The sequence below is a fragment of the Eublepharis macularius genome, chromosome 9, assembly GCF_028583425.1.
Source record: "Eublepharis macularius isolate TG4126 chromosome 9, MPM_Emac_v1.0, whole genome shotgun sequence".
Classification (NCBI taxonomy): domain Eukaryota; kingdom Metazoa; phylum Chordata; class Lepidosauria; order Squamata; family Eublepharidae; genus Eublepharis; species Eublepharis macularius.
This window is the reverse complement of record NC_072798.1, coordinates 50,728,764-50,742,473: the sequence shown is the minus strand read 5'-3', so window position 1 is coordinate 50,742,473 and position 13,710 is coordinate 50,728,764. Positions and strand designations below refer to the sequence as shown.

The 13,710-nt window shown below is 41.2% G+C and overlaps 1 protein-coding gene across 4 annotated transcripts in view; it reads right to left on the bottom strand.

Moving 5' to 3' along the window:
- The window catches only part of POC1B (POC1 centriolar protein B), a 53,312-nt gene that overhangs the window by 24,641 nt on the left and 14,961 nt on the right, over positions 1–13,710 (bottom strand). For 3 of the 4 annotated variants that reach the window (XM_054988655.1, XM_054988654.1, XM_054988657.1), the window contains exons 7-10: positions 11,484–11,617; positions 9,150–9,218; positions 8,689–8,841; positions 1,083–1,166 (exon numbers count right to left, since the gene is read on the bottom strand). In XM_054988655.1, coding sequence (XP_054844630.1) covers positions 1,083–1,166; positions 8,689–8,841; positions 9,150–9,218; positions 11,484–11,617 — 440 coding nt within the window. The remainder of the gene's footprint in view (positions 1–1,082; positions 1,167–8,688; positions 8,842–9,149; positions 9,219–11,483; positions 11,618–13,710) is intronic. The other variant, XM_054988656.1, reaches the window with a different exon arrangement.

Here is a 13,710-nt window from a genome sequence, read left to right as displayed (position 1 = left end):
ACACTGGTAGGAATGAAGAGCCATAGAAGCTCAAGTTGGATGTGTGCTTGCAGAATACAAGCCAAATTTAGTAGCATCTTGTATACAGAAACACTCAGGAATAGGCTCACTAGGGCTTTCTTTTGTGTAAGCATGCTCTGATTGCACTGTGATTCACTTAACAGGGGAATCAAAATTGTTCAGACTTTTCCATGTGAACAAGCAAGCTTAAGCTGAGTATACACACAGCACAAAACATCCCTGTTAACAAACATGATAGTCTCTCCTTCAAAAAGGAGATATTAAGTGTAGCTCAAAGTAGGTAAGGTATTTCCATGCTAGCTATAAAGCTGAAAACTAGTAGATAATGGACCGAAGACAATGCTTTCCAAAATATCTGAACATCAAACATTTTTGTATCTATGGAGGTAGCAGAAAAGCAACATCCATATTAAAAGAGTGAGAAAAGAAGAACCCCCCTGCTGATTAAGACCATTGGTCCACCTAGTACAGCATCCTGCTTCACACAGGGCTAAACTAGACACGATGGCATCCTCGTGGCTGGCATGAGGCTGCCGCAGCCATATTAAAGTGATTTTAAAGTGCCGCAAGGTCCAGATCCTTATCAGGCCCATAGCACGGTGCGCATCTCCCCCACCTTTTCAAGTGACAAAACTGCTGCAGAGGGGTGTGTGGCCATTTTGGTACATGATAAGTCATGGGGGGAGGAAGCAAGAGCATCTCAGCCCGTTGTGCTACACTCGCAGTATTTTAAAATCACTTAAAAATGGCAGCAGATTCTTCACAGCGGCCATGAGGATGCTACCATGTCAATTCTGGCCCACAGTGGCCAACCAGCTGCCCTGGAAGGGCAGACAAAAAGTAGGGAAAGCCTTTTGGCACAACAATGTGAACAGAGAGTTTCCTTCAAATTTGGCTGCAATTAAAGGAATAAACTGTCACACATAAAGATTACTCCAGATCTGTAAGCTATCATCACAGTCTATCATCACATACAGTCTTTTAACAGCTCTGGATAAATGCCAAGCATTACAAATATTTGGTTTCTAATACAGTTTGTCATTTTCCCCTGGAAAACTTACCTGAGAACTAGAAGATGAAGAGCTAATATCTATGACAGTTGGGTCAAATGTTCGCATATCAGTTACGTCATAACTGGGATTTATCTGTTGAAAACCAGATTTGAAGATATTATACTACAGAGGATAGACACAAGGTAGAACTCTCATATGCTGTATGATTTGGATTATGCCAAGGTAATAAGAACTCTCTCTCGCTTCATGTTCAACCCTTAACCATAATGAACTAGCAGGACTCTTGCTGTGTCGATGTAATACCACCACCTAAAAACTCCTTGCTGCACAGATGATGCAGTGAAAAGTGAGAAAAATCTGGATCTTGCACTAAAAATATTTTGAATGCTTTACACAGAAGTAGATTTACTAAGACACTCTGCTCTTTCAACTGCCAGGGAAAATGGGCCTAGTGTTATTTAAAATACAAAGCCCAGAAAAAGGATGGGAGACTTTATGCCACATTATAGCAGGAAAAAATCTCTGTGAAAAAAACTTGAGTTATTAAAAGAATAAATCCTTAGCTACTTCCAGAACATAAGGAGCCCATGCTGGATCAGAAAAGGCATACTGCCTCCGGTACTGGAGGAAGTAGATATCCATCATGACTAGTAGCCATTGATAGCTCCGCCCTCCATTAATTTGTCCACTCTCCTTCTAAAGCCTTCCAAGCCGGTGGCCATCACCACATCTGGTGGCAGTGAGTTCCACAATTCAACTATGCATTGGATGAAGAAGTACTTCCTTTTGTCTGTCCTGAATCTCCCACCTCACCTCTCAGCTTCAGTGGATGACCCTGGGTTCTAGTATTACAACAGAGGGAGAAAAGTTTCTCCTTGTCCACTCTCTCCACATCATGCATAACTTTATAGACCACTATCTCCTTAACTCATCTTTTTTCTAAGCTAAACTGCTATAATAAGCATTTAAACCAATTCTCATAGAGCAGTTGCTCTGGACCCCTGATCATCTTGGTTGCTCTTTTCTGTACTTTTTCAAGTGCTGCCGTATCCTTTTTCAGGTGCAGTAGCAAGAGCTATACACAGTATTCTAAGTATGTTTTCATCATAGATGGCAGTATGATGGCACCGTAAGGGCAGTGTGATAGCAGCAGTTTTATTCTCTGTTCCTTTTCTCATTTATGCCCAGCATGAAAATTGCCTTTTTCACAGCTGCAGCACAGGTTGACTTTTCATTGAGCAATCCACTACCAGCGAAAAACCCCTCCCTTGGCCTGTCACTGCCAGCACAGATCTCATCAGCAAGTATGTGAATTTGGGATTTTTTGCCCCAATATAAGAATCACTTTACACTTGCTCACATTGAATCTCATTTTCCATATTAATGCCCATTCCCCCAGTTTGCAGAGATCCTTTTGGAGCATTTTGCAATCCATTTTTGTTTTAACCACCCTAAATAATTTGCTGGTGGTGGTGGTGGTGGAGAGTGCTGTCAAGTTGTAGCCAATTTATGGTGCCCTCTGCTGGGGATTTTAAGACAAGAGATTATCAGAGGTGCTTTGCCATTGCCTGCCTTTGCATAGCAACTCTGGTCATCTTTGGAGGTCTCCTATCCAATTACTAACCAAGGCCACACCTGCTTAGCTTCAAAGATCTGGATGTGTATCATCTGCAAACTTGGCCACCTCACTACTCACCCCGAACTCCAGGTCATTTATGAACAAATTGAAAAACACCAGTGCCAACACAGATCCCTGAAGAACCCCACTGCTCACATTGTGAAAACTGACCATTTATTCATACTCTCTGTTTTCTGTTTTTTAGCCAATTTCCAATCCATAAGAGGACTATCCTTTTAGCCTATCGAGTGTAAAATGCTGCTCAGGAGTTTTTGGTGAGAGACTTTGTTTGGATTTCCAAAAGGCTTTTGACAAACAATGGTTCCTGGCTCATTCCTGTCCACATTTCTTGACACTTCCAAAGAACTCTAAAAGGTTAATGAGACAGGACTTAACTTTGCAGAAACCAAGCTGATTTTTATTCTTCTTATTATGCTCTTTGATATGCTCAACAGCTTTATCTTTAATAATGCTTTCCAACAATTTACTCAGATGTTAAGCCAACCAGCTGCAATTTCCTGGATCCCTCCAGATGCCTTTTTAAAAATGTCTGCTACACTGGCCACTTTCCAGTCCAGAGGCTGATTATAGAGACAACTAGCAACTTCACTTTTGAGTTCTTTAAAAATGTTAGGATGGATATCATCATGTCTCAGTGATTTGTTGTACGTGTTATGGACGATAAGCTCTTCATGGCCTTAGCCCAGCATACCTACAGGACTGCCCCCCTCCCTATGTCCCTCCATGGCAGCTTCGCTCATCTAAACAGGGTCTCTTGCAGCTGCCAGCCTGTACATGGGCAAAATCAACAGCAGCCCATACACAGGCCTTCTCTGTGGTGGCCCCTACCCTGTAGAATAGCCTGCCTGAGGAGGTCAGGAGAACACCCATTCTCCTGGCTTTCTGTAAACGATGCAAAACTGATTTATTTATTCAGATAGGAGGGAAGTACTGTAGGGGGCGGGGGCATGCTGTCTTGCATATTACTTGTTGCTTTGAATATGTACTCCTATATACTACTTGTAGTTCATGTTAGCTAATGTCAGTCCCAGAACTGATTATGTTCTGTTTCAGCAATTCTCCAACTTTGTACTGGAGCCTGCTAATGCTGTATCTTTGAAAAATCCTATGACATTGTTTATGGAAATGTCCTTGACGCTGTATGGAAATGTCCTTGATACTGTACGGTAATGTCCTGATACTGATTGTACTAATCTTACACTATGTAATCTGCCTTGAGTCTCAGTGAGAAAGGCGGACTATAAACAACAACAACAACAACAACAAAAATAAATAAATAAATAAATAAATGTTGCTTCCAATTTATGGAGACCCTATGAATAAACAACCTCCAAAGCATCCTGTCATTGATAGCCTTGTTCAGGTCTTGAAAAACTGAAGGCTGTGGCTTCCTTTATTGAGTCAATCCATCTCATGCTGGTTCTTCCTCGTTTCTTAGCATTATTGTCTTTTTCAGTAAGTCTTGTCTTCTTATGATGTGATCAAAGTATGATAGTCTCAGTTTAGTCATTTTACCTTCTAGGGAGACGTCTAGCACTTCCTCCCTTGTGACCACTATTTCCCCCACCTCCTCATCCTCTTCTCCTGAAAGCATCACTTCAGGATCAGGTATCTGCCTGATATCTTCAGCAGTAAAGACAGATGAGAAAAATTCATCTAGCATCTCAAAAATCACCTTATCCTCCTTTAGTATCCTCTTCATTGTCATTTAGTGGTCAAAATAGCTTTCATCATAAAAAATGTCATCTGAAACTTCATTAAACACATTATCTTAACTGCATCTAGAATGCAATCATGGTACATTCAAAGATCAACCACCATAAATGTCAATGTATTAACAAATTCATTCACCCTATTAAGTCTGCTGAAACAAATATACCTTACACCACCATCACCAAAACCAACAATAATGTTAGACTCACAGGATTGGAAGGGACCTCGGGCCAGCTAGTCCAACCCCCTGTAAAATGCAGGAAAATTCCCAAATATCTTCCCCCACACACATGCCCAGAAGATGCCAAAACTCCATTAGGATCCCTAGCCAAACTAGCCTAGGGAAAATTGCCTCCTGAAATTGCTACCTGGCTTAGGGAAAATTGCCAATAACAACGTTCAAATTATATACTGTCCTTCAGGACATATTAATGCCTACTCAGAATGGTTTACAAAATGTGTTATTATTATCTTCACAATAATCATCCTGTGAGGTGGTTGGGGCTGAGAGAGCTCCAAGAAGCAGTGACTGGCCCAAGGTCACCCAGCTGGCTTCAAGCAGAGGAGTTAGGAATCAAACTTGGTTCTCCAGATTAGAGACCTGCTGCTCTAAACCAATACACCAAACTTGCCCTCATGACTATTCCCAGGTCCACAGATCCTTAAGAAGTGAATGTTATGATGGAACAATTGTTTAGGAGGCCCCATTCCTCACTGTTTTAACTTCTTTCAGAGATGCAGTAAGATGGAGGGAGAAGAGGAACCCTGTGAAGGGCGTTAAAAGGTAATTTGACTTGGGTCTAGAAATTAACATGAATCCAGAGAAACAGCTCAGTAGCCATAAAAGAAGCTAAATTTGCTCCCACACCTGCTAGGAAGTGGGTTGAGGCATGCTATACCAGCTAAAGCTGCCAAACCATGCTCTTAAACATATTTTATTTATTTATTTACAAAATTGACATCCCATCTTTCTGCCCAATCAGGGCTACCAAGGTGACTAACTGTTAAATACAAAACATTAAGAAAGTACATCATAAAACTAGTTACAACCAAAACAAAAATACATCCATAAAACACAAGGACAGCAATTAAAACATAAGACACATTGATCTCTCTTTAGCAACTCAAAATGTTAAAATAAGTTGTTAGAGGCAATGAGATACAAAGAATTTTGGGAAATCTCTTAATCTATGTCAGTAAAGTTGTTCCTTATCCTTAAACACATTTCTCCTCTATCTACATACATTTATTGTCCTGAAAAAAGAACAATTACAATATAGACTATATTTTCAATATTGAAAAAAGAGCTCAGTCTGAAAATCCGATTTTCCAGTATACATACTATTCTTAGCTGACTTCCAGTATACATACTATTCTTAAATTTTAGTGCCACCTAGTGTAGGCTGGAAGAAAAAGGAACATTGATTTCAAATGCCTCTGAAGAGCACCTATAGTTACACTGTGCATTTGAATACAGTATTATGCATAATAATGACATACTGATTTTAATGTGACATTGGTTGCTGTAAGAAACCGCAATTATTACTAGTTGTCAGTATCTCCTCTAAATATTTGCTGACATGGCAACACATAACATTACCTGTTCTAGTATACAACATCATGGGCAATGATGGAAAGTCAACCATTTGACTACTCCAAAAATAACTGGTCAAGTATTTTAATCTATCATTCATTCATTCATGCATGCATGCATGCCTTTCTCCCCAATGGGAACCCAAAGCAGCTTACATCATTCTCTATGCGGATGACACCCAGCTTTATCTGTTGTTGGACGGGCGGCCTGGATCGGCCCCTGATGCCCTGGAGCGTGCTTTTGAGGCTGTGGCTGGTTGGTTGAGATTGAATCCCACGAAGACGGAGGTCCTGTATGTGGGTCGTGGGGAGATGGCTTTGGGACCCCGGCTTCCTACACTTGATGGGGCAGCACTTACATTGGCCCCGAGAGTTAGGAGCCTGGGGGTGATTCTGGATTCCTCCCTGAAGATGGAGGACCAGATCACTGCAGTTGCCAGGTCTTCCTTTTATTATCTTCGGCAGGCCAGGCAGCTTGCCCCTTATTTGTCTCCCCGTGACTTGACTACAGTGGTCCAAGCAATGGTCACCTCTAGGTTGGATTACTGTAACGCGCTCTATGCTGGGCTTCCCATGGGCCTGATCTGGCGGTTACAGCTGGTACAGAATGCAGCAGCGCGGGTCATTGCTGGAGCACCGGTGTGGGAGCACATTACGCTGGTGCCACGCCAGCTGCATTGGCTGCCAGTGGAGTACCGAATCAGGTTCAAGGTTTTGGTGTTAACCTACAAAGCCCTATGCAGACTGGGACCGACGTATCTGAGGGACCGTCTCTCACCATACGAGCCCCGGAGGACTCTCCGCTCTGGTGGAAAACATCTTTTAAGTGTCCCTGGCCCTAGGGAGGCCCGCCTGGCATCAAACAGGGCCAGGGCCTTTTCGGTCCTGGCCCCAACCTGGTGGAATGCTCTGTCTTGCAAGACAAGGGCCCGGCAAGATTTGCTTGCATTTCGCCGGGCCTGTAAGACAGAGCTATTCTGCCAGGCATATGGCTGACGCCGGGCAGTGCCCGCCCCCCCCCCCCCGTGAAGGGGGGGTTAAACCATCACCCCTATGCGAACACAGAGGCATGTATGAACCACTATGCAGCATGAATTGTAATATTTAATGTTTTTAAATGTTTTTAAATGTATTATTTAATGTTTTTAAATGTTTTTAATGATGTTTGTATTTGTTATCCGCCCTGAGCCTGTGAAAGCGGGGAGGGCGGAATATAAATATAATAAATTAAATTAAAATTAATCTACTTTATCTGCATAATAACTCAAGGAGGTAGGTTAGACTCAAAGTGTGTGACTGGCCCATGGTCACCCAGCAAGCTTCCATGGCAGAGAAGGGATTCAAACCGGGGTCTCCCAGATCCTAGTCTGAAACTCTAACCCCTACACCACACTGGTATTAATTTCATTAGATCAAAAACAACAAAAATCTACTTGTTTGATATATGAAATAATTACAAAAACCAACTGTTATTGTAAAACAATAAAATTAACTTTAAAATGTCATTAATGATTATAACTTATCATTGTTAGGTTTGACCCTGTTCTCTCCTTTCATGAAAGTTATTCTTTTCTCATTCATGCAGATTTGTATTCAATGAACCCAGCAATGTTCTCAGCTTCCTCTAGCTTTATGCTTCTATTCTCTGATTTTTTTCCTGTGTATTTCTTCTTTTGACCCTCTACCTATAGCTTGGTACATGATTTTTCTGTATTCATTATAAGACTTCCAGATCAAGAGATGGGGTAAACAGTAATTGGAGAGCGTGTTGGTACATACGCACTGACTATCTGAGGTCATGCTTGTCATGAGTCACCCAGGTCTCAGCGATAGTGAGGACTCTTCCGTGGAAGAGGAGCCCCACGCAGCCAGCCTTGAACTACCAGAAGCTAAGAACTCCTCAGGAGATGCGGAGCTAACAGAAGCTGACCAGCAGGGGATGCTGGCTGATCAGCAGGCACAACCAACAGCTGGGGCAGAGTCAACACCTTCTAGCTCTGATCCAGCAGATGAAACCCAGTTAGCTGGCCCCAGCCCTGCAGCTTCACCTCCACCCTTAGAGCGCCACAGACGGAAGCTGAGAACTGAACTGCAGGCAAGGAGGCAAAGCACACCTCCTGGGCTGGTGCCAGCTGCTCTCTGATGATGATAAGGAGCAGTTAGAGGATCCTTTCCCAAGCAATGGGCTGCATGCATGGCCCTTAGCCCCGGGGCTATAAAACCAGCCAAGAGAGGCTGCTGGGCGTGGATGCAGCACGTACAATCGCTGTGAAGCCATTCACTCTGTCTTGCCTGTTTTCTGAAGGCCTGTCCTTGGACTGCCTGACCTTGCCTAGCCTGACTGCCGGAACCCTGACCTTGGACTGAATAACCACGCCTTGCCTAGCCCCTGGGGTCCCAGCCTTGGACTGTGCGTCAGAGCCCAGTCCGCCTTCCAGCCCCAGTAATGGGAACCAGTACAATGCATTACCCAGAGTCATCCCGAGTGATTCTTCAACAGAAAATGTATATGCATTCCTTATCAATCTAACAGCAAGCTAGTTTTTATTGCTCTTTGTGATCATGTAAAAATGCATCAAATATTTCCTATAGCACTGGCTTATCACTTGTATCAGTCAGTTCCTATAGGCAAGTCTGGATATAAGTGGTATTCAAACAACTATTTGTTAATGTACAATTAGTTAAGTATTAGAAATCATAATTGTTTACCTCAACTGACTGTGTTTTTACATCATGACGATGAGGTGATCGTGGGTAAATATCAAGAAGATGAGGAGGTTCATCAATCTGTATCCTCCGCATATGCTTTTTAAGAAGTTTTTTATACTTAAATACATCAAAATTTGTCTTCCACAACAACACCTGTAACAAGACACATACTTCATATGCTGAACTCATACTTTTCAAAAACAGCATACTCACTTTATTTAGTCATGGGACATTACTTTAAGCACATTTAACTAGGAAAACATAATTAAATTAACTAATTATCTTGCAAGACATGCCAAAAGAAGTTCAAATGATAAATCTAACATATGACTTTTGAGAAAGAAAATATAATGAGTGTGAAGTAATCTTTGCAAGAGCACCTAAGAATTGTGATTTTTTATTTATTAAAAGGCAATTTGACCTACGTCTCTCCTAAAAACAACTCAAGAGTTTAAACAAACCTGCGTGTCTACGCCACCAGAGGCAAATGTTTCTCCACCTTTTGCAAAGGCTACAGAAAGGACAGGTCCCTGAAGGAAGAAATCAGATAAAGATTAGTCACTTCTTTTTTGTGCATTCTTCTAGCTTCACTGTCTTGGTGACCCCCATTCTTTCCCTTCTAATTCACTTCAAAACAGTGTTTAATTTCAAGCAGCTGGTTCGACAGTCAAAACTGGATTTTATATTAATATTTCATTTCCCCTAGAGAGAAATTTCAACTTTTATCACCATCAACTTCTATGTTTTTGTTATATTATGCAGTTTAAACTGACACAATACGATAGTAAAAGGCAATTTACTAAACCTTTCGTTAATTATTATGTAATTTTCTTTATGAGCCAAAATATGAACATGAGCATTGTTCAGTATATTAACACTCATCAGGTAAATATATTTAAGATCCCCAACTCCAGCTTTGCTTTACATTCAACCCAGCTTTGGCAGATTCAGTACGGTTTCAGATGAACAGGCACTGTGTGATGTCCACAGATTTTGGAATACAATGGATGTCTTCATGTTGTGCTTGGTTGTAGGGCTCAGGGACATCTATGCCCCTGCCCTCAGTATCTCCCTTATTACACCTTGTTTGTCCTGTTTGGGCTTACAGAGCTTCAGAACTGGATTGGGGAAGGGACCTCATGAGACCTCAGGGGAATCTTAGACTGCATTTGCAGCCTCTTGTCCCCTCCCATTGCTCTGGCTGTCGGCAGTGATTGAAGAAGAGCCTTAAAAAGCCCATACTGTGTTACTGCTGTTGCAGCATTCCTAGTTGCTGCTGCTTTCATCCTGGCAGCTGTTGGTTGTGGTTGAACTGGGGCCTTAGAGGGCCCATCTGGTGTTGCTGCTATTGCAGCATTTCTCCTTGCTGCCACTATACTGGCAGGCTTCCCTGCTGCTTGCGTTCCCAAGTGAATAGGTCCGGATGCAGCTCTGCTCCCAGACACTGGACTTCTCTCAAGAGCCGTGTATGCAGCAGTAAATAGAACAGAAATGTAAATTAAAGTACTATTAATAACTGGCCACTGGATAAAGCCAGTATTTCACCATCATGTCAGCTACAAATAAGCACATGGCAGCAGTGGTGATGTGGTTCTCACTATATGGCCGGTTGCTATGAATGATCTGTTCTGACATGGGCAAAACCCAGGTGTGGCAAGATTACAAGTGGGCTGAGTAGTAAACAAATCAATATGGAACTCTGGCAGAGCTGAGGAAACCAGATTTATGATCCAACTGCACACAAGAAGAGTAATGACTGGAAGATCTCATGGATTGTAGGGAAGGAGGGAGATTGCTAGTGTAGATGGATCAATCACCTCTGATCATATTTTTATTTAAAGAAAAGCTCAGGATGGATAAACAAATATATCTAGTAATGAGATGGATTCTTGACATACCGTACAGAATAGCTTAATAACTCAAAGTGAAGAAAATCAGGACAACCCCTAAAAATGTGGTATCTTGCTAACTTATTTAGCAATTTGAGCAAATCAATCTGTTCGTTAGCCATTTCAAAATTCTCTATTTGCAGCAAAATTTTCATGTCATTGTCAGAAACAAAGGAAAAACAACAACATTTAAACCCACTTGTTGCTACTGGACTATTTATCTTTCTCAAATGAGCCATTTCTGAACTATACAGGGTGCCAGCCTCTGGACGCAGTGACAGTAACATCCAGAAGGGAACTTTTGCTCACAAAATGACTTTGTACAACTTGTGTTGCACAAGAAAACTGAAACTGGAATCCAGGATGCTCTTTGGCTTGTGTACCTCAAGCACACTCTCAGGCTTTATTAGTGTATAGTACTAGGAGTTTACAACAGTTTAGCTATGTGAAGGTATGTGAATAATATGAACAGCCTCAATGGCTGAAGAGGCCCCTTCATCTTTACATGGGCATTATAACCAACAGTTGTACAATCATCTGAACAAGACACAAAGTTTCTGATGTTATAAATTTACTGATACTGTGTAACATTTTAATTACAAAGAATGCTGTATTGTTAAATATGAGCAATAAATTAAAAGGCAGAGGGTTATGCTAGTTTTATCCTTATATATAAAATGCAGCAAGGAGGGGCTTTTTATTCCATAGATTCACAGACAAATGCTGCATATATAAGGTGCCCATCTGGTATACACTCAACATGCACACATTCACATCATAGTTCATAAACTAAGAAAAATTGTATTTCCCCACATAAACAGTATCTCAGTGTAGGAAAATAATAATTCATGATGGCCCTTAACAGCAAGGCCAAAGCATAAGATATGAGAGTTAACAGGACACTACCTCATGCCCATGAAGTGTGTACAAGAGTCTTCCTCCTAAAAGATCTATGATCTTAACGGTACCATCAGTGGAGGCTGTGATGAGATAATTACCGGAGGGATGGAAAGATGTGTAATTAACTGCAGCTCTGTGGACTGATGGGAAAATAAAAAGATTCAGATATTAATGCAAAAACAGGACAAATATCCTCTGTAGCCAACATGTTTGCATCTTTAAATGAAATCCAGCCCTCAAGTTAAGAGTTGACTTATGGCGAGCCTTGGTGGGGTTTTCATGGCAAAAGACTAACAGAGGTGGTTTGCCATTGCCTGCCTCTGCAACCCTGGTCTTCGTTGGAGGTCTCCCATCCAATTACTAACTAAGGCCGACCCTGCTTAGCTTCTGAGATCTGACAAAATCAGGCTCTCCTGCATCTTACATTGATTCATTTTATAAACAGCAGAGCGTTGTTGTTTTTTACCTTTTTACATGTGTCTTAGTGATTTTCTACTTGCCAGCTCACAAATTAGATTTGTACATCTCTTCACTTGGTTAAAACTAACATTTGCATGCAAGTTTTTATACACAATATTTGATGTGAACTTTGCGGAACACATGGATGCAGAAATTGCCATTGATAATAGAATATACACACAAAGTTGACAGTAGATTAGTCATATTCCACTGATGACATTATTTTGCCTGAAGAGTTGAGCTATTCTAAAACATGATAGGTTCAGTATGTCCTTAGTGCTGCTCTTTGTTCGTTTGAGCTATTAGACTCTTATTCAGTACACTGCTTTAGCCAAGCAACTTCAGAGGAATTATGCAGGATCACAACATATATCTGGGTCAGGTACTTAATCAGTTGTGTCTGATAGCTCCAGCACACTCTGTTTTCCTGCATTTAAGGCAATGGATTTTGAAGCAAATATTTTTGTTCCTCTGCTATTTGGTAGCCAGGGAGAAGACTATAGGACAGCATGATCCCTTCCTTTAAGATTCTAAGAGTATTTCCTGTCTAGAGTATCAGAGATTGCCCTCAGGCAAGACAGGATGCTGGTCTTGTGCTAGAAATCACTAAGATTATTCCTAGACGAGCTACATTTTCTTAGGGTCTAACTAAGAGAACAGGGAAACACTTTTTCCCCTACATGAAAATTGACCTTTGAAATCTGTGCCTTGTCGTATGTGGTTTGGCTCGCTTGTTGGACTGTCTCTGACTCAACTATTTCACGATACTCTGATATCTGATGCAGGATCCTTACAATGCTATCCTAAACAGAGTTATACCATTCTAAGCCCACTGACCTGAATGGACCTAGAAGGGTGTAACTCTCCTTAGGATGGTACAGTTTACTTTGAATCATACAGTTTGGATGATGCAGGTTGATCTACTGCAGGATTTCTTGTGCAAATGGTATCTGGAGAAAAAACTGAATAAACCTGTAAAGAGTCCAGTAGCACCTTTTAAGACTAACCAACTTTACTATAGCATAAGCTTTCGAGAGCAGCAGCTCTCTTCGTCAGATGCATCTTTTCATCAGATGCATCTGACGAAGAGAGCTGTGGCTCTCGAAAGCTTATGCTACAAAAAAGTTGGTTAGTCTTCAAGGTGCTACCGGATTCTTTACTATTTTGCTACTACAGACTAACACGACTAACTCCTCTGGATCTAATAAACCAGGATGGTGGCTGGTGTATAGAGAGAGTAAAAAATTATTTTAAAATTGCAAGATGGGAATCCTATGCTAACAGAAAATGGGGCTATCTAAAAGACTTAAAAAAATATTATTCAAATTTGTATAGAAAACAGATTTTTTCTTCAAAGAAACTGAATGATTACTTAACAAAACAGAATCTACCCCAAATCACGGAAGAACAATAACAACAACAATGGCCCAATAACAATTCAAGACGTGATGGAAGGAATTAAAAAGATGAAAATTGCAAAGTCTCCAGGTCCTGATGGCTTATCAGGCCGATATTATAAATGTTTTGACGATGAAATCTTAGTACCTTGCAAAATACAATGAATTCGATTTTACTGGGAGGAAAGATGCCAGACTTGCAAAGTCGCTAACATTACACTGAGACCCAAAGAAGGCCAAGATCTGACACTAGCAAAACATTATAGACCTATCTCATTGCTGCATAATGTCTACAAGCTATTTACCACAATTTTAGCAGAAAGACTCAAGCACGTTCTCAAAGACTTCATTCATGAAGATCAAAGTGGTTTCTTATC